Source organism: Dipteris shenzhenensis, chromosome 9, assembly GCF_047967505.1.
Source record: "Dipteris shenzhenensis isolate YYH24624 ecotype China chromosome 9, Dip_SZ_1.0, whole genome shotgun sequence".
Classification (NCBI taxonomy): Eukaryota; Viridiplantae; Streptophyta; class Polypodiopsida; order Gleicheniales; family Dipteridaceae; genus Dipteris; species Dipteris shenzhenensis.
In genome coordinates, this window is record NC_141604.1 from 9,836,724 (window position 1) to 9,859,869 (window position 23,146).

Sequence of the window (23,146 nt, forward strand, 5' to 3'; positions counted from 1 at the left end):
TTGTTCCTAGCCTTCAACATAGATTACTATCTCAAAGATGTAACTCTTCACCTCAAATTACCTTTTCAATGCATACATTTCCAATCAACATGATGAAGACCATCTACATTGATTCTAGGATTTATTTAGCTCAAAGTTGAATGTCACACAATATGACTTCTATGTAGGCAAAACGTGTATTCCAACATAGTGCAATCTCTCTCTCTCTCTCTCTCTCTCTCTCTCTCTCTCTCTCTCTCTCTCTCTCTCTCTCTCTCTCTCTATCCATCTACCACAAAAGTATTGGGAAAAAGCATTCTTTTGAACCTTCAAAATAGATTACTATCTCAAAGATGTAACTTTTCACCTCTCTTACCTTTTTAATGCATACATTTCCAATCATCATGATGAAGGCCATCTACTTTGATGCTAGGGATTATCTATCTCAAACTAGGATGTCACACAATATGTCTTCTCTATAGGTAAAGCATATAATCCCACAGAGTGCAAATGAAAATTGTGAGAATCCATTTGTCATTGTGATGTACAGGTGTTGAAGGTGTTAATGTATATTTTTCTTGATTGGTTGTGGGAGTGGAATGCATGGATTAGGGAGGGAGAGTGGGGAGGAGGAAGATGGGGTGGGCCAAGTGTTTGTTGGTAACAGTGTGAAGTGAAGGCATGAAAGGACATGAGGAAATGTGATAGGGCAATACATCTAAGGGTCTAATTAAAGAATGGAAATAGTTTCAAGGTTGGATTTTGTAATATTTTAAATGTTGAGGTGCATCGGTGTGTGCATGTGGGTAGGCACATGCACCACACGCGCACACGCACACACACATACTTTTTTGTGAGACATTGATTCATTTAACTATGGCAATTTACAATCGCCAACACCAAGCGTGGTAGCTAGAAGCAGTGGGAAAACACTTCCAAAACATCCAGGGAAATGTCACCTACATGATGAGCATCATATATAGGGATGCATGCAAAGAATGCCTAAGAATTGCATAAGTAGGAGAGGGTAAGTCGAGGACAACCGATGGTTTCTAACCCACGCGTGTGCACGCACACCACACACACATGCACGCACGCATGTATGCACACATGCACGCACACGCACACACATGCACATGCACGCACGCACACACACACACATGCACATACACAGAGACACACACACACACACATGCACACACGCACGCATGCATGCACACACACACACATGCACGCACATGCACGTGCACACACGCATGCACGTACGCACATGCACACACACACGTACACGCACATGCGCGCACACACACACACGCACACAAATGCACATGTGTACACACACATATTCTATCCTCCATAAGTTTTGGAAAGGTTTTTGTACAAAGCATTTTCTCTTGTGGCATTGATGTTGTATGTACAAGTTCAACATATTAAGCCTTATCCTTGATTGACAACAAACCATTGCTTACTACATAATGATCATAGAGTAATGGTTTGAGAGAGTGCTTACTAATGGACAAGCATCCAATGCTCCTTTAAATAGTCTAAATTACATTAATTGCATGAATCGTATTTAGAACTTGATGAATGCTAGTATTGCATGCTAAATTCTAATGAAATAACAAATGTTTTTTTTGGGTGGAAATAACAAATGTTGAAATTGTTGTATGACTTTTGTTGGTGGTCCACACCTTTATGGCCAAATTTTTAAAAAGGAGGATATACTTTATTATCTTTTGATGATAAATGGGATGTACATATCTAGATTTTTAAACTTTCTAGAAAGATACAACAAAGTATTTCTTTCTTTTAGAAAAACATCTTTATGGTGGGAGAGAGAGAGAGAGAGAGAGAGAGAGAGAGAGAGAGAATGTGATACCTAGATTTACGTTGGGAGGAAAAAGTAAGGCTAAAAAGGAGTGTTGTGTCCATGTAGGTGGAAGGGTGGTGTGACTTTCTAAGGATACCGATTCAAAGGCACACGAGGGGAACTAGAAAGAATAGAGTTGTGAGATTTGACGAGTCATGGTGTGGTGTCTTTTCAATGCCACACGAGGGGCATGGGAAAGTAATACGGACCTTGAGGAATCTAAAGGGCAACAACTGATTGAAGATATTGTTGTAAATCCTGACACCTTTCCTTGTTGTGTAGTGTGTGTGGCCACAGGGAGAGGGAGAGTATTTGATGTTAGTTGGGGTGTCGGAGGGGTGCACGCATGAATGGAGCTGTCATTGAGCCGACGAGAAGGGGCCCTAGTACTTGCATTAAAAAAGCCTCAGGGAAGGCGGGCGTTTAAGAGGTGATTGTGTTTCTGATAATTGATGCACGTTCAAAAACATTGCATTTAGGTTTAAAACAAAGGGCACCAGGTTTGATTAATGTGGCAGCGCTAATAAAGGTTAAAATGGTGTTTTCTAGGGGCACGGAAAAGGGCATTCTACCAGAAATGGGACCCAGGAGGAGTAGTGCCACGCAAGAGCCACGGAGGGAGGCGCCACTGTAATTAAAATGGCCACGTAAGTGGACGCTCTTGTCTTCTTCTTCCCCGGGGCTTACTTATATATATACATTTTTCAGTGATACACCATAGCCAGAGCTCAGTTTTACGCCATAGCCAGAGCTTACTTCATACAGTCCTCTGCCCATCATTCTCAGCCTCCATATCCAGAGCTTAGCCTTCCTCCATAGCCAGAGTTCTTCGCTGCTCTATCGCATTGTTGTTCATCGTTTCTCCCGTCCGCCATAGCCAGAGTTTGAAGCTCAGTTCTCTCACAAATCGCGTTGGTTTCCCTCCAATCTTCTTTTCTTCTTCAGCTTCCGGTTCATGCCCAAGCTCAGTTTTCCGCCATTGCCTGCACCCCCGTCTCCTCCTTAGCTCCCCAAGCTCCCCTGCCATGGGTCTCCATTCCTCCATGCGTGACGTCTCCCCCCGCACCATTCGATCGGACCTCTACTCCGATTCCGCCCTCCAACCCTCCTCCTGTCGCCCATGCCCCTCTGTTCTTTCCGTCCTTTCTTCCCTCCTCGAGCGCGTCGTCGCCCGCTACCAACGCCTTGCAGCCTCTGACGGAGGCCATTCCTTCTCCTCCAAGAGGCTGGGGGCCTTCTACGGCATCCGTACGCCCACGGTGAGCATTGAGCAGTACCTGGAGCGGATATTCAAGTATGCCAATTGCAGCCCTTCGTGCTTTGTTGTGGCGTACGCGTACATTGATCGGATGATCCAGCAGGAACCCGGGCTACGGATAACGTCCTTGAATGTGCATAGGATTCTCATTACGAGTGTATTGGTGGCTGCAAAATTTCTCGATGACACGTAAGATTCTGTTCTTCATCAAACGCTTGTTTAAGAGCTGAATGGATGCGGATTGTAAAAATAGTAAGCTGAAATGTGTGGGAGCAACATCGAAAGAATTAGTGCAAAGCTTCACGCAATTGTTATCATCGAAATAAAGCTTCCGTGTTGCAGAATCATTTGCTTGAATGTGGAACTATTTTCTGGGTGGTTTGATTCCAGAACTCGAGAGCATTTCACTTTCGTTTGGTTTAAGACTGTGATCTCGCAACTGAAGATTCTCTGCTCCTTGACTCTTGTAGGTATTACGACAACGCGTACTACGCCAAAATCGGTGGCATCACCACTCAGGAGATGAACAAACTGGAATGGGATTTCCTGTTCCTGTTGGACTTCCGTCTGCAAGTGACGGTCAGTGTGTTCGAAAGCTACTGTTGTCATCTGGAAAGGGAGGTAGCATTCGGGGGAGGATATCAGATTGAAAAGACTCTAAGCTCCATTTGTGCCTTGGATGGAGATTCCAACACCCAACAGAAACCAGAACGGCAAAGGGTGTTGGCTGTGAGATGCTACGGTGGTTTGTGAACTAGTTTGAGCATACATATTACAAACCCATTTAAGTTCTGATATTAAGTTCACAATCAATGGTGATTTTTTGACTTAACACAAATTAGATTTCCCCCTTCTTTTACACATCTCCATTGAGAGAGCTTATTGCCCTAGCTCTATCCATTATGCCATATCTCTCTCTCTCTCTCTCTCCCTCCTTTTGTAGAGAACCATAGAAACTAGATTTTGGCAATTCTAGAAAGAAGAGCAATTGTACCCTTCTTCCTCTGTCTATACACCCCTAGATCACATGGATCGCTTCTCCATTTTCCAAGCAAGTAGAGAAGGCATCATACCATATGTATTAAATGCAATATCTTTGCTTATTTATTTGTTTTCGAAGTCATCTCCCTATTATTTCAAATGCAAGATCTTTTCTTATTTATGTGGGTTTGAAGTCATCCACCCTATTATTTAATGGTAGGAAAAGGGTTTGAGGGGGTTGCCCACGAAGTACCCCTCACTCAATTTGTTAATGTCGGGAAAAGGGTTTGAGGGAGGTGCCCACAAAGTACCCCTCACTCAATTGTGGTGATGCATTTACCTTGCCCCCTTCTCACGTTTCTCCACTTCCTCCACTCATCTAAAGGCTAAGACCGTCCAATGGACATGGAGGTTTTGGGGGTTGGGAGTATGTTTAAAGAGAAATTTGAGCTTTCCTTTGGTGGGGGTAAAAGTAGGGATGATTCGATTCACCTCAATTTATAAAAGCTTGCAAGTTCATGATAATTCAAACTAAAAATTTTTTATGTAAAAGTTACATAAAGCCAAATGGATTTGGTTGCACTTCTAATTTTGTCTAAAGCAATCACATACATTATACCCACATAACAAACCCTACCTATAGAACCCCAAGAAAATCAACACACCTACCTACACACCTTACCCACACATTGTCCCCTCCCCCCCTCCTCACACACGCACACAAAAAAAATGCATACACAGACACAACACGTTACCCATATACACACCTTACTCCCCATACATACGCACAACAACTTACCCACACACAAACCTTTTTTGCGCCCCAAAAGAAAAGAACATTTTAATAAGAAAACTTGAGAACATAATAGAGACCAACAATTCATGGGATGCTTGACCAATTCGGAAGGTGGTTGGTTCCTGTGCAACCTACTTCTAAGGACGCAAGCTTATTGACAAAAGTGTCTCAAAAATTGGTGCCATCAACGAAGGTGGGGCTATAAACCCAACAGGTTCCTCGATTCGTGAGAGTGTAAAATTTGCCTACAAGCCATTCCTCGTAGAAGTTCTCCCTTGTGACAATCTTCCTAGATTCCTCCATGACCTACTACCAAGTGGTCGGTATTATAGATGATATTGTGCCATTATGCTAGCGATGGTGATTAAGGCGAAATTTGATGACGGTGTATAAGGCTAAATTTGTGGAATCTACAAGGAGTATACATGGTATTGTGCCATATGTTAACTAGGGTGGTTGCAGGTAGTATATATGATATCATGCCATATGTTGACAAGGGTGGCTACAAGTTGAATCTACTTCCCCCCATCACTAAACTGCAACATGTTGCCTAGACATCCCAAGCTACAATGCTGGCTGTCGTCCTCCAAACATGACGCTCTAGAGGGAACTCAAGTGTTTAGTGGGAGGGAGGAGCGATGTTCCAGATATCCAAGCAAAGTGACACTCAAATCATTTATCATATAGGTTGGGGAGACCATTTGTCCTATGGTTTCGAAACCATCTCAATTTGGAAAACATCTGTGGCAACCAAGGTGCCATGCTCGAAGTGAAGTCCCATCTAATATGTCATATCCAAGCCACCATTCTAAGGGAGCACTACCAAGCCCTCCAAGCCATTAAACAACTCCACGAGGAGTGGGCTATCGTCTCGAGATCCCTGATGTAGTAGTGATAGACCCTATCTTCCCTCATTTGCTCCAAACATAGGCCTATAGAAAACCCTTCATAATCCACCAACCATAGGCCTACATGCAACCCTTCATAAGCTACCATAAGGTATAGGGGAATTTTCTTGGGTGGAGGCTAGTCTACAAGAGACCCAAAGCGTGGAGAGTACCTCATGCGGCACCTACTCCTTGAGCCAGTGCCACTTCCATGAGGGAATCCATGCCAATGCATCAAACTGAAATTGTCTATCGATGCGGGTGTTGTAGGAGAAGAAGAGCACCTCGGCCACTTGCTCTGAGTGCCCTACCTTGGATGGCCAAAACCACTCGCTTGGATCCCACTACACCTTATGCAAGGGTATGCCCTCCCATAATTACAGATGCCATCTAGAGTGATCCTACACATATAGAAAAGGTTGGTCCAACTCCATCACTCCATCCAATAGGCCAATTACTCTGATCCTCCGTTCTCCATTCGTCCAAGATTCCATTGTCCCCTAGGTTTGTATCCCCTCACTTTGATTCCATCTGACGTAACCCACTCAAGCTGATAGTGAAGAAAATTGAGTATCATAGTGATCCTGTTGTAGTTAGAAGACTATGAGAGCAACTCATGTCCTAGTGTTACATGCGTGGTTCCATACCGTATCTTTACCTCTACTGGTTTACCCTTACATGCTGAATTCATATGCAAATCTTGACCATGTGTCCACTGTCAAGCAAACTATGATGCAACTTGCATTAGGCATCTTTAATCCATTGAGTTGCTAGTACGATTTGTCCATATGCAGCTAGTATGGGCATCTATATGTGTAACGAGAATGTTGCTATGATGTATTACGATGGGTCCTTAATGATATTGATCTTCGATATGCCCTAAATAGATATAGATAATGAGAAGATTAACATAGAAGCTCCAATTCATTATGTTGCATAAGTCTTGATTTATGTTAGGGCATGCATTGCCATGTCCTATGGAAAGGTAGATAATGGCCATAGCATTGGTAAGGTCAAGGATTTGATGTTAAAGAGTTATATTTTTCATCATAAGTCTATTTAGACAAATCCTACCCAAAGGCTAGAAGGAAAAGAGTTTGTTTCATGCTACACTAAAGATGTGCCAAGGCTTTGGGAGACACCAATATCCTAGCTTTGCAAATGGACACACTTATGAGAAATGGGAACCATTTATACTTTACATAATTACATTGAATGTATGAATGTATAATCAAGGTAAAGTTGAACTTCAAGGAAAAATTCTTAGTTTTTGAGGTGAAGACTAGATTCTTCGATTTGGGAAAACTTGATCTAGTTCACCTAGTTTGGTTGGATGGGAGTTACATTCACCTATCTTGGTTGAATGGAAACAAAGCCCATCTAATTTGGTTACATGAAATATGTTCATAGTTTGATTGCATTAGATCTAAGTCCATCCAATTCAATCATATGGAGAAGCAAACGTACTCAGTATTGTATACTCATAATCGTTTTGACTACAATTAGATGAGTCCCAAGATCTAAATTTGATATATATACAATGATAGATATAGAAGAATCTAAGCAAGGAATTTTACCTCAAATATTTGTGGTAGGAATGATGACAAGCCCTAAGCATAATTTGAACCATCTTACAAATTTCAAGACCTAGTATTTTTGTTACATGCAGCTTGGGCATCTAATCTAGAGTTAGACTTGGATGACCAAGGCAAACCAATTTGGATGAAAATGTTGTTCAAATAGCAAGGGATGAAAAGAGAATTGTTATTCAAATAGTAATTTGAGTGGAAAATGTTGTTCAGATAGGAAGGGATGAAAAGAGAATTCCTATGACATTGGTAGATTTGTGGTTTAAACCAAAGCCTTTGAAAAGTCTCCCAAAAATATATCTAATGAAACAACATTATGATGGTTTCTTGAAAAAGAAATGTGAATGATGCAAACCAAGAGGATGGATAGAAGTGGACGTGAGTAGCATTATTCATGGCTAGAAATTGAGGGCTTGAGTCTTACAAAGAAGCATGGATATGATGTTGAAAATTGTATCACAATAATTGATACTATATTTGCACACATACTAAATATCATTTGAGAAGTCCATCAAGTCAAAATGCAATACCAAAATTTGATGACTCTATACAAGATTCAAAAGCATAGGATAATGTATTCTATGCCTCGTTTCAAAAAAAATGTGAAATCTCTACACATCCTAATATCTATTTCAAACAAATTATAGCACCTATATGTTGAATTCAACAAATTCTTTAATTTCTTTATTGAAGTAATGATTATAACTCTATGCACATTTTATCATATTTTCACTATCACACACTAGACAAAGGCGTACAAGTGCACCACACCTTAAATGGAAGCTAAATGTGTACAAAGAGAGCACTTGTGTGGACTATTAGTATAGGGATACTGAATTTCATGCTATATTTATTGATAGTTTGCATGAACCTGCTAGTAACCAAGTGGCAACATCCATCATGATGGAAATACAAAAGGTCAATGATGCACGTGGGTGTTTACCTCACATCCTGCATAATTAATGGAGAGAAGGATTTTAAAGAACCTTGGATCAACTGTCTAGTGGGTACATCTCCAAATGTGTAGCCTAGGAGAAAATGAGCTACACATGGATGTCTGGTTGGTTAAGTTCCTACACAGAAATCCTACTCTCAAAAAAACAAAATATGCTAATTGAGCCCCAAAGCAAACTCGAATCCAAGCAGCATGGCAATTTGTCCCACTTGGCCATGTCTCTACCAAAGAGTTATTATTGTTGCAGTGTTTACATGTTTACATGTAGACTTGTTGTGCATCTTGCTGCTTTGATCTTAGTCTACTCATGCTGTACATTCTTTTGAACCAATTGAGTAGTTTGAGCCTACTCATAACATCCTATGTTGTAGATCTAAAGTAAAGCATCCTATCACTCATGTTGTAGATCTAATATATTCTAACTAAATAGTCTTGAACATAAGCTATAGAAGTAACCCTTCATGCTTAAGTGGCTTATCTTGTGGAGATAAAATCTTCCTATTGTGTTGGCTTATCTTGTTGACCTTATCTTTTTACTAAGGAGGCTCATCTTGGAAAGCTAACCCAACTATGTCAAACCAACCAATCTGACTTTGAATGAGCTTAAAAGTTTCTATAATAACTTCATCAATGTTCTATTGCTCATTAAGGTTTAGTACCTAACTCTTCTACTTTAGTATCTTTTCTTGTTGAGATACATCTTCCCTCGTGCTAGATTACATCTTGTTGAGTGGAATTTCTTGTTGAGCTACATCTTCCCTCGTGCTAGATTATCTTGTGAGCTTACTCTTTTTGCTAATAATTCTTATCTTGCAAAGCTACAGAATTATATGGAACCAACCAATCCATCCTTGAATGACATTCTATAGTAACTTTATCCAATCCCTCCTAGTTATGGTTGTTTTGCAGCTATTTTGAGATTAGCCCCTAGTGCTACACTTCAATCACACATGATTATGGGAATTGAATGTCTTTTTTTTCTACTCAAACACTGCAAATCATCCGAAATCTTATGTGGAAGGGACCAATGTTGATGTAGAGGCTCCAAATAGCAAACAAATCCATGAAATGTTGTATAACTTAGTCACACAGAGAGTAGTTGTTTGCATTGAGGGCTGGATCTAGTGGAAAACAACACCTTGATTGCTTAACTACCGCAAGACTAAAGGAAATCCCTCCAAAAGTCAAGGTAGACATATGAAATTGAAGCTCCTATGCTAATTTACTACAAAATTTGTTCTTATATCTAGAACTCACAAAATCATCAGTCTCTTAGAGGTGACCTGACTATCTATAATGGTTTAAGTTGTAGCTCACAATGTAACACCTTTGAAAGTACCTTGAGAAAATATACACGTGGCTATCATACCAAAGTAACATAGTTTAGGAATAATTTTCTAGTGCACATAATAAATGGCTATCTTAAGAAAATATACACGTGGCTATCATACCAAAGTAACATAGTTTAGGAATAATTTTCTAGTGCACATAATAAATGGCTATCTTTAGCTACACATAATTTTGTCCAGTTCTCATGACAATCTTCACCTTAATATCTTTTAGGATAACAACAATAGGAATCTTGGTTTATATCCATACATAAGCATATTAAAAGTGAACCTTGTGGCTAGATGCTTATTACTATTATAATTGAACTTTGTACGTGGAATGTATCTTTCCCACTCAAACTATTTCTTGGAAGCATATGCATGAAGCATATCTTCCATCGTCAAAATAGTTTGGTTGGTCTACTCATCCAACTCAAGAAAATTTGTAGAACCCATACTTGGAGTTGTTTCTAACCCTTAAAATGCCAATTTCTAGAACTATGTACTATACTTGGAGTTGTTTGCATTTGGTGTTTGCCACGATTCCCCTTCACCTTCATCTCCTTCTCCATCCCCTTCCCTTCTTCCCTCCCCCTCCCCTCTCTCTTTCTCCCCTTGTGGATGGATGTCCTTGTGGATCATACAATTGAAGCTTTAGACATTTCTTCCTCGACTCCATACATGAATTCGAGGTATAATTTCCAAAATTTCTTGAAAGCACACTTCCACCAATACGTCTAGTCCAGCTCTTCTTCTATGGCTTGACTTACTTCTTGGTCTTTGAACTTTCCATGGAAACACAAGTACTTCTCCTGCTGTTCTCCTGATAGACTTCTTTGACATGCATGCAAATCTTGTACACAAATACTCACAACAAAATCCTCACAGGCGCTCTAATGACAACTGCTCAGATACCACTTATTGGAGATCCACTCTTCACATATAGCTTATATTCAACTCTAATTATATAAATATCACAAATAATCCAAACACACAGAAAGCATGGAAAACTTGGACAACTGAGAATATATAAAATTCAGCTTATGAACACAAAATAACTCGAGATTTTATTGCAAAGTGTTTCGACTCAAGACTCGGGACAAAATGTCTATCATGCCAGGCCTTCCTTTGGTGCTCTATTACCATTTATGACCAGGCAGCTCGGAGACGTGACTTATCTAGGTGGCCTAGGTGGTGCAATCACCCCTTGATTGCCTTTGTCTCACCTAAGTGGTGCTCGTTAGAGGCCCCCGTCGGGCATCACCCCCCCCCCTCCCACATAGGGGGCAGGTTCTATGAGACTCAGATCTCTGAGACCCTATCCTGCACCATTTGGAACTGTAATGGTACCTTATGGTTTGAACCATGGAACTTCTCAAAATCCTATACAGGTCGTGACATAGTCTTTTACACAGAGACACATCAGAGTCCAGAGCGCCCACTACCAGTATAATTATATACTATATCAGAGAACAACCCATAGATATACCTCCTCAACAAAGGCTTGAGCTGATAAAAATCTCTCAACACTTGATTTTGTAGGAATAAATTGTCCTAAGTTTGTGAATCCTACCACAAAATGCATTAATATACTTTCCATTTACCATCACAAAGGCACTAGAATCCCACCTGCTCTATGGTGCCACCTTAATGAGCTAGTAACGTTGAAACTTGTGAACATTATTCTCAACATATAATTTCATTTTTGACCAAAAAAGTCTCTTTTGACCAAATCTAAACTTCAATATATACTCAAGTGTTCATCACCAAGTGGTTGAATTTGGTCTTCATTGTTGTATGCAACCTTTGAGAAATACAAGATCTCTTCTTGTTCATGTGTTGAGATTGAGGTGGTTTGCTTGCTCTCCTTGTTTGCCTTTGGTGTTTGCCATGATTCCCCGTCACCTTCATCTCCTTCTCCATCCCCTGAATCCCTTCTTGCCTTCCCCCTACCCTCTCTCTTTCTCCCCTTATGGATGTCCTTGATGCACATCTTCGCATCATGTAGTCCGCATCCTAGGGTGGCCACTTTAATACGTGGTTGAATTTGGTCTTCATTGTTGTATGCAACCTTTGAGAAATACAAGCTCTCTTCTTGTTCATGTGTTGAGATTGAGGTTTGCTTGCTCTCCTTGTTTTCCTTTGGTGTTTGCCATGATTCCCCTTCACCTTCATCTCCTTCTCCATCCCCTTCCCTTCTTCCCTCCTTTGCATCACAGTCAAGGAAAGGCTCAACAAAAATGCGTTGGCGAAGTGCTTAATCAATCGTGAATGACTAGACGAGATGAGATTACGTGCTGCTTATTGCCTTCAAGTGGAGAAGGCATGGTGTAAAAAATGGTTTGACCACAACATCAAGAAAAGGACCTCAAGGAGGGGGATCTTGCACTCCTCTATAGTGTCCATAACACCAAGCCCAAACTTAAATATAGGCTCATGGGTCCATACTGTGTAGTGGAGATTACTCCACAAGGTGCATGACCCTAGATGGAGTAGAGATGGATGACTTCCTTAATGGTAGAAAATTGAAAAGATACTATGGTCCCCTCCCTCTACAGACCCTCCAGGCCATACATAGGAAAAAGGAGCTCAAGGTCAAGGTAGCCCAGATGAAATGCCAGGCCATCGAAGAAGCCAAGGCATGTAATGCTAAAATCAGACAACGAAAGCAATGGCTTTGTTTAAAGCAACAATAGAACACCTAAGCCTGACTCATGAACTAACAATAGATTCGGCTAGGTTGAGTGCCCAATTGCAGGCCCCAAGTACAAGCATCGAGGCACTCATGGATCCGGGAGTGAGCTATAATTTTATCTCCCATGAAGTATGGGAAGCGCTATAGGTACCCCTTATTGGAGATCCACTCTTCACATATAGCTTATATTCAACTCTGATTATATAGAGATCACGAATAATCCAAACATAGAGAAAGCATGGCAAACTTGGACAATTGAGAACATATACGATTCAGCTTCTAAACACAAAATAACTCGAGATTTTATTGCAAAGTGTTTCGACTCAAGACTTAGGACTATGCCGCACCTCGACTGAGTTTGTTGGCAATTAAATAGACTCTAAGATCATAAGATACTAAGAAGCTATAGCATCGACTCTATAAGCACAAAGGCCTTGACAAAAGGATCGACTCAATTGATTGATCACGTATAAGTAGCCATCCACCTACGTTCGATGAAGCCGGCTCAACTGGATGCTCCTAGAACCACCATGCAATCACCACGTTGCCACACGTAACCCATGTACTGGCTAGCCACTTTAGGTTAGTCACTCCACCAATCAAATGACTCAGCTCACCATGGTCCAATAAGAAACCATCAACCACCACGTGTAGAATCCATGCACCAAGCTTCTCAAAAAACACGTGCCATTTGGGTCTCCCATGAGGGAGCTATGCCTAAAGAACCCAACATGCCCTCCCTTGACCGAAATGGTAGAACGCTAAGAAATGATGGACATTGTAGTCCTATCATGATGTAGGCATCATAGCCTAACACAAACAACTGCCAAGCATCGTAGCTTGACATCTTCATCGAAGCCACATTACACAATGATAAATATGGCCAAAAAACTCAATCACATGCATACTCTGAAAAATGAGATGTACTAGAACTTAGAAAGCCCAATCTTGATAAGGAAGATCATCTGATATAAATCCTGCCATCTCATTCTGGGGTGTTGGTTCTTCGGCCATACAAGCATTTGCCTTCCCTTGTTTTGCCACCTCGTCTTTTTGCTTTTGGATACAAAACCTTTCTATATGACCTGGCTATTGAGATATCGAGCTCCACTTGTGATATGCCAGAGTGACCGTTGTGCATTTATGTCATCGACTTGTTAGCTGCAGATGCGGTTGGTACACCGCCCATGAATAATAGCTAGGTGACAGCTATCTTGATGTACTCTAGCTAGTGGCTCAGTTAGTATGCCACCTAGGTTAGCTGAGTTTGGTTTGAGACCCACATATAGGGTTCATCTATTCCTTTTGTACTTAGAGAGAGTTCTTTTGGCTTTCACAACTAAGAAGAGGAAAACTATTTTTAGCCTCCACCTTTGTGTATTCCCCCATTGTCTATGTGAGAAAGCTACAAATGAGACTCAAGTGAGACTCCTTATTTCTCTCCCACTCTCTTCACATGGTATCAGAGCTCGGTTTGTGGTAAGGAGCTCAACAAAGCAAACCAAGTTCACAGTGTCTTGGTAAGAGGATCAGTGTTGCTTTCCTTTTTCGAGTTTGGGAGCAAATCTCTGCAGGTAGCATAGCTGGAAAGTACAAGAGTGCATTGTCTCAGATTGGGATGCCCTTTGTGGTGTGGCAAGAGGGTAGTATATTTTTTTTATTTGAGGCCATTTTGGGGCCCGTTTTGGTGGCGGACGTTTTTCGCAAGAACTCAGAAAGGTGCCCTATTTTTGCTGTGCGACCATTGTTCTATTGGTCGGTGAAAAGTTGCCGCAGAAATTGCATCGTATGCCTATGCACAGAGATATTAGGAGTGATAGAATCATTCTTATTGCCTGTTGATGGAAAATCGTCACTAGGAAGTGACTGTGTGGTCAAATACCACTTTCGTCAGTTTTGCAGATTTGCCCTTGTGAGGCAGAAGTTGTGTTTTTTGCAGTGACATAATATTTTTACAGTGTTCTGTAATGGCGTCTGATGCTCTTTCTCACAGATAGTCACTGAAAAGTTTGACAAGAACAACTTCCCAGCATGGAAGTTTAGAATGACGAATTTCCTTAAGGGAAAAGGCTATTAGGAGTTCATTACTGGAGCTGAACAAGAACCAGTTATTCCTAATGTTCCCAATCAACAGGAGTTGCAGGCATTTAAAGGCTGGCATGAGAGAGCCAGGAAAGTTATGTACTGGCTGTCTATTAGTATTTTAGATTCTATGATTGTGCATATTCAGGATGCAAGCACACCGAAGGAGGCATGGGATACTTTGACAAAAATGTATAGCACAAATACGCAAGCCAGGAAAATGCAGCTCAAGCAGGAGTTGCATAATGTGCAGAGAGAAAATATGAGCATCAATGACTACCACATGAAGGTGAAGAAGATTGCAAATGCACTTGCTTCCATTGGGTCGCCAGTGGAAGATGATGATTTAGTTTCTGTGACCTTGAATGGTCTAGGAAAGGATTATGCACAGTTTCGAACATCCATTGCCATCCGTGAGAATTTTCCTGATTTTGGGTAGTTGATTGCTCTTCTAATTTCTAAAGAGCAAAGAAATGGTGGTGCATCTTCTTCAGGAGGAACTTCAAAAGAAGATGTCTTCTACTCAAATGCTGGAAGAGGTAGAGGCAGAGGTAGAGCAGGCTAATCTGGAGGCCGTGGTAGAAATCAGAATATGCAGCAAATTCAAGAAAACGAGTCCTATGGAGGAGGACATGGTAACCTTAGAGGCAGGGGGAGCCAAAGAGGTCGTGGTGGATGGCAGAGAGGCCAAAATGCAAACAGCAATGTTGAATGCTACTACTATGGTAAATTGGGTCATATGGCTAAAGACTACTACAAAAAGCAGAATGACATCATGAATGGAAAATTGTAGCAAGGCAATTATGCATCCTCTAGCAGACAGGGTGATGACAGAAATGAGCATTTGTTTATGGTGCAGCACATGACCAATTCTGTGACAAGTGCAGAAGAAAGCAATGATGTGTGGTATGTTGACTCAGGTGCATCAAACCACATGAAAGGTCATGCAGAATGGATGATGCAAGGAAAATGGAAAGACCAGGATTTGTGGAGACTGTGATGATACTGCACATCCTATTATGCAGATTGGTAAAATTCCTTTGTCTATGTAGGATGGGAAAAAGAAATACCTGTCTGATGTATTTCATGTCCCGAATATCACCAAGAACCTAGTTTCTGTTGGTCAAATGGTTGAGCAGGGCTTGCAGGTCAGATTTAATCCTCATGGATGCTTTGTTGAGGATATGAAAAATAAAGGTCGCTTGATAGCAAAAGGGAAGAAGAAGGGCAGGATGTTTACGTTGGATGCAGACATGCCTGAATTGAGTGCAGCAATGTTTGCACATGGGACCAGTGTAGTTGTAGATATTGGTGTCTGGCATAAACGCATTGGTCATGTTAATGTACATCGACTTAAATTAATGCAGGACCAAAATATTGTTGCAGGATTGCCTAAGTTCAAGGTTGCAGAAATGCATAAGGTATGTGAAGCCTGTCAATTTGGAAAACAGGCAAGGAAACCATTTCCTAGACATGTTCAAGAGAGTAAGAGGCCATTGGAATTAATCCACTCTGATGTGTGGACTACTAAAGCTGCATCTATTGGAGGCTGTCATTATTTTGTCACTTCACCATGGACAGGCAGATTGAGATCAGGAGAATCTCCTCAAAGCAATGCAGATAGTGGTATGCAAGTATCACGAAAGGGAAAAGAGAAAGTAGATCAGCCCATGGTTGATGTGAATGCAGGTCACTCTTATGTGGATGGTGAATCCAGTGGCTCAGAACAGAGCCTTGATGATGAGTTGGGTATTCCTTCTGTTGTTACACATGGAGTAACGAAGACAAGGGATGTTTTGAGAGCACCTGGTAGTGAGCCTATTTTGCGCAAGTCTACCAAAGTTAAGTATCCTATGGATAGGCTGAAATATGATGGATTTATAGCCATTCATTATGCCTATATGGTCAAAGTGATACATGAACCAGAACCCACTTCTTTTGAGCAAGCCATGGGAAAAGAAAAATGGGAGAAAGCCATGGATGAAGAAATGGATGCCTTGGAAGCAAATGCTACATGGGAATTGGTGCCTTTGCCTAAAGACAAGAATGCAATTGGCTGCAAGTGGGTCTATAAGGTGAAGCACAATGCACATGGTTCTGTGAGCAGATACAAGGCAAGATTAGTTGTCAAGGGGTATGCACAGACATATGGCATCTATTCCTTTTGTACTTAGAGAGAGTTCTTTTGGCTTTCACAACTAAGAAGAGGAAAACTATTCTTAGCCTCCACCTTTGTGTGTATTCCCCCATTGTGTATGTGAAAAAGCTGCAAGTGAGACTCCTTACTTCTCTCCCACTCTCTTCACACTGGCTTCCCACAGTAATAGCATGTATAAGGTTTTGCTCCTCTTGAACTACCAATGGACTTTCTCTTATCTTTTGCCATGAATGCAGTGTTACCAGGATAGAAACTCTCTTCTCGTTTTTCTTCACTCATTAGCAAACCTACACAATCAATGAAATTAGCTTCATCATCTAACCTCAAAATACGAGCAGATTCACTATACCTTGAAGGCATACTCTTCAATAGTACGGCCTTTTGATCTTCATCTTCAATCTTAGATCTGACTTTAAGAAGCTTCTTTAGCAATGCTTGCATGCGATTCAAAAAAGTCGCCAACTCTTCATTATCGTCCATGCGTAGATCATAGAGCTGCTACTTTAAATTAGCTTTTGAATGATGCATTTTGACTCGAAACAACGCTTCTAGAATCACCCAATTTGTTGTAGCATTTTTTGTCACATCCAAATGATGAAAATAGTCTTCTCCCAGTGCTCTTCCCATCATGCCAATGGAATTGTCATTATCCTTCTTCCATGCACGCTTCTCGGCCTCACCAGAAGTTGGTTCCTTATCATTGTTTGCCTCTACATTGATGAGCTCGAGTCAATGATGTAGACACGAGGGGCGTGTGGATGCTCTCTTGTTGGCACGTTGATCCAGCTCAATTGGTTCAACGGTGGTACAAGCATATCAAAATAAGAGCATCTATAACACTAGCATTCAAAGAGTCATTAGTATCCCATGCAGTGAGACATCAACGTTGAACGTAGAAGAAGGGTATACAATTCATCAAATGCAACACAAAACCACGCAAGGTGGCATGCAACCCATCATAGAGAAGGGCGCATATGGGTGGAGTCAAATCAAATTGATGATGTAGACTATTTCAATGTGGATGCCCGTTCATAAATTTTAGAATTTCTTTGTAATTTCAGTTTTGTGATATGCAGTAAAGTTCGTGTATTAAGCTGTGAAAAGGAAAATTTTGAGTTGTTCGATGTTAATTATAGATCTCTAGGTCTAGGTTGCACCAATTCTATGCTTTTGGAGTTTATGCTGAAAACAAGTATTTTTGAAATTAGGATTTTGTGCCCTATAGAAAGCAAAGGAATTGCAATAAAGAAAGAAAACTTTGAGTTGTTGGATGCTAATTATGAGTTTTTAACTCAAGGTTGCACCAAGCTTATGTTGTGGGAGTTTATGTTGAAAAACAAGTATTTTAAAAATTAGGGTTGTGGGTCCTGTCTATAGTATCTATTGAGCATGGAAAAAAAAAGAGAGGACACATGGCATAAAAATGCCATGTGTCATCAAGGGAAGGCAGCTTCAGGAGAGCTTGGGCTACTGTGAGAGATGAAAACCAAAGGTCAAACATCAAAAACCCAAACATGAAATGTCAAAAGGAAAAAAGTCGCTCCAACCAATGACTACAGGTTTTTCCTTTCAATCTGCAAATCTACATCAATTTTTGGTTTAGCTACAATTTCACATCGAGTACCTTTTTAACATAATAACATCAGATACTAAGAAGCTATAGCATCGACTCTATAGGCACAAAGGCCTCAACAAAAGGATCGACTCAATCGATTGATCATGTATAAGTAGCCATCCACCTATGTTCGATGAAGCCACCTCAACTGGATGCTCCTAGAATCGCCATGCAATCACCACGTTGCCACACGTAACCCATGTACTGGCTGACCACTTTAGGTTAGTCACTCTACCAATCAAACAACTCGGCTCACCATGGTCCAATAAGAAACCACCAGCCACCACATGTAGAATCCATACACCAATCACTAGTGAGCCTCTCAAAAAACACATGCCATCTAGTTCTCCCATGAGCGAGCTATGCCTAAAGAACCCAACACCCCTAACCCTTAATGTTGCTTCAGTTCAGGCTATCAACAGTCAACTCCTAAGTACATTGGGGTATGTAGACTTGAAACTAATTATTGTACACTAGATGGTAGAGATTTGTTTTTACGTTCTTCCCATAGAGGTGATCGACAAACAAATGATCTTGGGAAGGACCTAGTGCTATGACGTAAACTACCAAATCAACTGGAGAGAGAGAACCACAACTCTCTCGTATGGGGGGGAGGACCACAATAATGTTGCTCTATAAATTCCATTACACTTCTCCCACAGTACAACCACCTATAAGAGGCAAGGAAATGTTAAATGAAAGCAATTCCAAAGCTCGAGAGGCTCTAGCACCCCTTGGTCCGATCCTCAGAAGAAAATCCCTCCCAATGTAGCTCAAAGTCCTAATCTCAATAAAGGCAAACCCTTGCCGCAAACTACTCTCCCACCTCTACTTCCCACACCCAATGCTATGAGCACCACCCCAAGATTCCGTGAACTATGGGTGCACAAGGCCATCCCTCATGCACAACGCTATGCAAACAAAGGACAACATCCTTGGAAGACCAAACACATGGAAGGGTTTTCGACCCCTTCTTGCCCCATGCCAACACGTACAATTCCATCAAGGAGCAGGGCCTCTATCCAATCACCTTGCCTACAAGGACAAATTCCAACACTCCATGGGCAAAAGTTTCACAAGCGTTGGGTTGTGATAAGGCTCTTGGAAGCTCAAGGCTAGAGCGATATGTTTGGGTTCCAAAGCTTCCAACAATTCCCAAATACACAATCTCAACTCACTGGGATTCATAAGGTAGTCACACAAGAACCTACATCAACTCCTGATGCATTCCCACAAGAACCTATCCTCAAGCCTAGCACGATGAATAATTATGTTAGCCCAAGGAATGTCATGATTTCACATATAGTGCAACTCAATGAGAAAGTCACCAAGGTCATCAAGGAAGCAACACAAGAACTGACCCCTAAAAGTGGGGTAGTTACACAGAACCTTCCTCCAGGCCCATGCGCACACCATCAGAAGTCACCGTATTTAAGGGAGCACCTGTGGTGTCACTCAGACCTACTTGTGCCAAATCAAAGGTCATAGTACCTTCCCTCGCTTCGGGTATAACCACACAAGAACCTACATGCCTTATTCTGAGAGAGGTCCATCAAAGTGAACTTTGCAGCATCGATACACACTTAACAACCAAGATGATGCACAAACTCAGCACATGCTCTACCTAGCTGATGACAAGGTATGTTGTTATTTGGCATTCAACTCCATTGCATTCCACATAATCGACCCTCCCTAAGGTGTGCAATCATCAAGTCTAGGTCTAGGTGAGTCTGTATGGTAGGCATATCACCCACATGCACCAACAGCTCACAAGTCCTTGGTATTCCAATGCATTCACTCACATTAACGGCTAGCATTAGGTGAATATGGCTAATATATTTTTGTGTATTTTCTTCATATTTTGCATCCTTGCATGTTGATCTTATGAGTCCTTGCATCCCCAAGTTTGTCCACCACATTCTCCCTCCTAGCAGCACCCTCTGTATCAGTAGCCCCCCCCCTCAACATCTTTAACACCATCCATCCCATCGGATCATCTTGCCATACTGACATTCGCCTTACAACCATCCCATTGGATCGTTGCCTTACAGCCATCCCACCTGATCATCGCCTTATAGCCATCCCATTGGATCGTTGTCATACTGCCATCCTACCGATGGATCGTTGCCATACTGCCATCTTGTTGAATCGTCGCCATACTGCCATCCCGTCGGATCGTCGCCATACTACCATCCCGTAGGATTATCACCATACTGCCATCCCACCGAATCGTTGCCATACTACCATCCTACTAGATCGTCACCATATTGCCATCCCATTGGGACTGTCACCTTATAGCCATCCCATCGGATTGTCATCATACTGCCATCTCGCCGGATCATCACCTTAACGCTATCCCCCCGGCTGTTGGGATACTAAAAACTGTAAAGGGCCCCTCATCCCCTTGGATCGCCGCCTTAGCAAAAACAGTCAAACTCTATCAAATTTTTTGGCAGACTTTCCACAGCTCCATACCTCTTTCCCTACAACCCCACAACCACAATTTGAATGTCTTCGGCCTCGTCCTCCTCCATAGACTCACTCATTACTCGCCTATCGACTTTCTTTCCAATGGATCTAGAGAACAAATTCTTTGGATTTGAAAGGGAACTTGTCTCCACCCCCCAAATCTAGCCCTTGTTGATCCCTTGCCCACCAGCCCATCTGAACCCCAAAGCATGCCCTAAGGGGGGTCAATTAGGATGCCATCTGACATCCCCATAGCCAAACTACAAACCAAGGAGGAGATCACAGAGCAATAGACCTCTCAAGAGACATCAATAGTGGCCACCACCCCTCCTTCTTGATCATCCAAGAAGCGCACGCCGGCACCAACACAGGGGGAGTAAAAAATCGTAAGGTCATTGGCACAATCTCCGCTTGGGGAAGCCTAGCTTTAGCAACTCAATGGTTGCGCGATCCACTCAAAATACATCTATGAGGGTCAGGATTACACCCTCTATTACCATACCATGGCCGCATACCAAGTGCTCCAAGATCTAGAGGTATAAGCCTCCTTGGCGATGACAGGTCTCAAACCATTTGCGGACCAACTATTTGCGGACCAACTACCTATTTGACAGGTCTCAAACCATTTGCGGACCAACTACCTATCACCTCAACATGAAGTTGCTCGAGGAGTTCATCAGCGCTTACATCTAATGGCAACGTTCTCCATGATGCAACATGGACCCCCCCACTTCTACCACCTCAATGTGGAAGTAGTGCGCTTGACTTTCGGCTTACCGGTAGGTGTAGAAAAGTACTCACACAAGAGAAATCTTCACGAGCCCCTTAGCAAGATCTGCAACCATGACAAGAAGCAAAGCAAGGGCCACATCCACTTCTCAAAACTCACAGTGCCCACATTGTATAAATAATCCAGGGTACTCCAGCTGTTAACCCAAGTCAAGCTCATGGACCACCACGAATCGATCGTGCCAAACATCCTTGCGAGGCTAGCACAACCACAGGTCACCAACTGGGCATATTATTTTCATACCTAGATGAGGGAGAACCTAAAGATGCATGGCTATGTCTTGGGCAACGCAATGATTTATATGCCCGTCCTCTACCACATGTTGGCACAGCAGCCGCCAATTGGTTACGGGATGGCCGTCCTACTTCTCCCTCGAGCTTCAGCCCGCCAGCCTCTCCCTAGTCCGCCCCTCCAATCTTCAAGCCTTAGCCACCCACCGCATTCTCTTGAACTACTAGATGTGGTGTTGAATAATCACTGAGTCCAACCAATTATGCATAGGATGATGACATGATGTAACTAGCCAAGCTCGACGAATTGAGCCCATGGGTCTGTATGCCTAAAAGCATCTAAGACAACATCGATTAGATGCTAACCTATGGTCGATCTTTAGCAGTTCAAACTCAAGGTAATTTAACTGCCTATTGCTCCATGACCTACCACCCCCTCGATATCATCATTTTATTCAGCAAGGGCTACAAGATCTCCAGGTCTCACTCGAGTCCTTGGTCATCAATTTTGAAATAATTCATGTAGCATACCCCAAAGATGTCACTGAGGAGGAATGGCAAGAATCCATCTCTATCTTTAATGCTACCGCCCCGTAAAATTTCCACAGCTAGATGCCACACCCTAAAGATCCTGCCCATCCCCCTCAACAACCCACCAATCCCATCTTGCCTCCTCTTCCCTACACAAACCTACCCGAATAATCCTCTATTGCCTCTAACAATAGCACCGCATAGCACAGGACCTTCCAGTCTATCTCCTCAAATGCTCATGTTGACCTCCTAGGGTGAAGTGCTAAATACCTTGCTATGGTCGGTAATTTTGGTCCATAGGCCGATTCCATCGAGGGAATGTAGAGGAGGACCCCATGCCAAATGTGAATGACAATGTTCCTCCAGCACCCCCCTCCTCACCGCCATAAGATGTCCAATGGCGGCCCAACTTGCAATCCTTCTAGGACTTACCTGACAGTGCCCTCATGCATCACTAGAAGTCACAACGTGCAAGCTCCCGCATTCACCTCTATGAAATCATGGAAGTTTGCCCCCTCACTACATTTATCACTCATTCCTTCAAGAGGTGAGCCAACCCAAAGTGCACATGCGGTGGTTATAACTTAGCCCTAGATGTGCCCATTCTCCTCACTGACTCGGACACCGGCCTTCAACCTTGTTGGCACATCCCCTTTTTTTTAAAGGAGCAATTTTGGCACTATTATCGCAGTGCATCCCTCGAGCAGTGGATCCATCCCCTCTATATGCCCATGGAAAGATGATGGACCTCGGCTCAATTTTGGGAGCTCCAATAGAAAGATCCCAATATCATATAACTTCCCTAAGGAAATGACTCAAGAAGGATTTTTCTTTTGCCTTCAGTCATTCAATGATACCTACGGCTCAATATCCACAGTGGTAGAAGCAGTGCACTTCAACTGCCTTATCCTCCTTCGACTCGAAGCTCTCCTT

The 23,146-nt window shown here is 42.2% G+C and overlaps 1 protein-coding gene across 1 annotated transcript; it reads left to right on the top strand.

Moving 5' to 3' along the window:
- The first annotated feature begins 2,559 nt into the window (after positions 1-2,559).
- On the top strand, positions 2,560-4,230 carry LOC147898165 (cyclin-U2-1-like). The gene is made up of 2 exons (XM_087379085.1): positions 2,560-3,296; positions 3,578-4,230. Exons 1-2 carry the CDS (start codon positions 2,875-2,877, stop codon positions 3,858-3,860), a joined length of 705 nt encoding a protein of 234 aa, XP_087235211.1. The 5' UTR covers positions 2,560-2,874; the 3' UTR covers positions 3,861-4,230.
- Positions 4,231-23,146: the final 18,916 nt, after the last annotated feature.

Coding starts and splice junctions, on each gene's coding strand:
- LOC147898165 (XM_087379085.1), top strand. CDS start 2,875: ATGGGTCTCCATTCCTCCATGCGTGACGTCTCCCCCCGCACCATTCGA. Junction 3,297..3,577: donor GCAAAATTTCTCGATGACAC/GTAAGATTCTGT, acceptor TGACTCTTGTAG/GTATTACGACAACGCGTACT.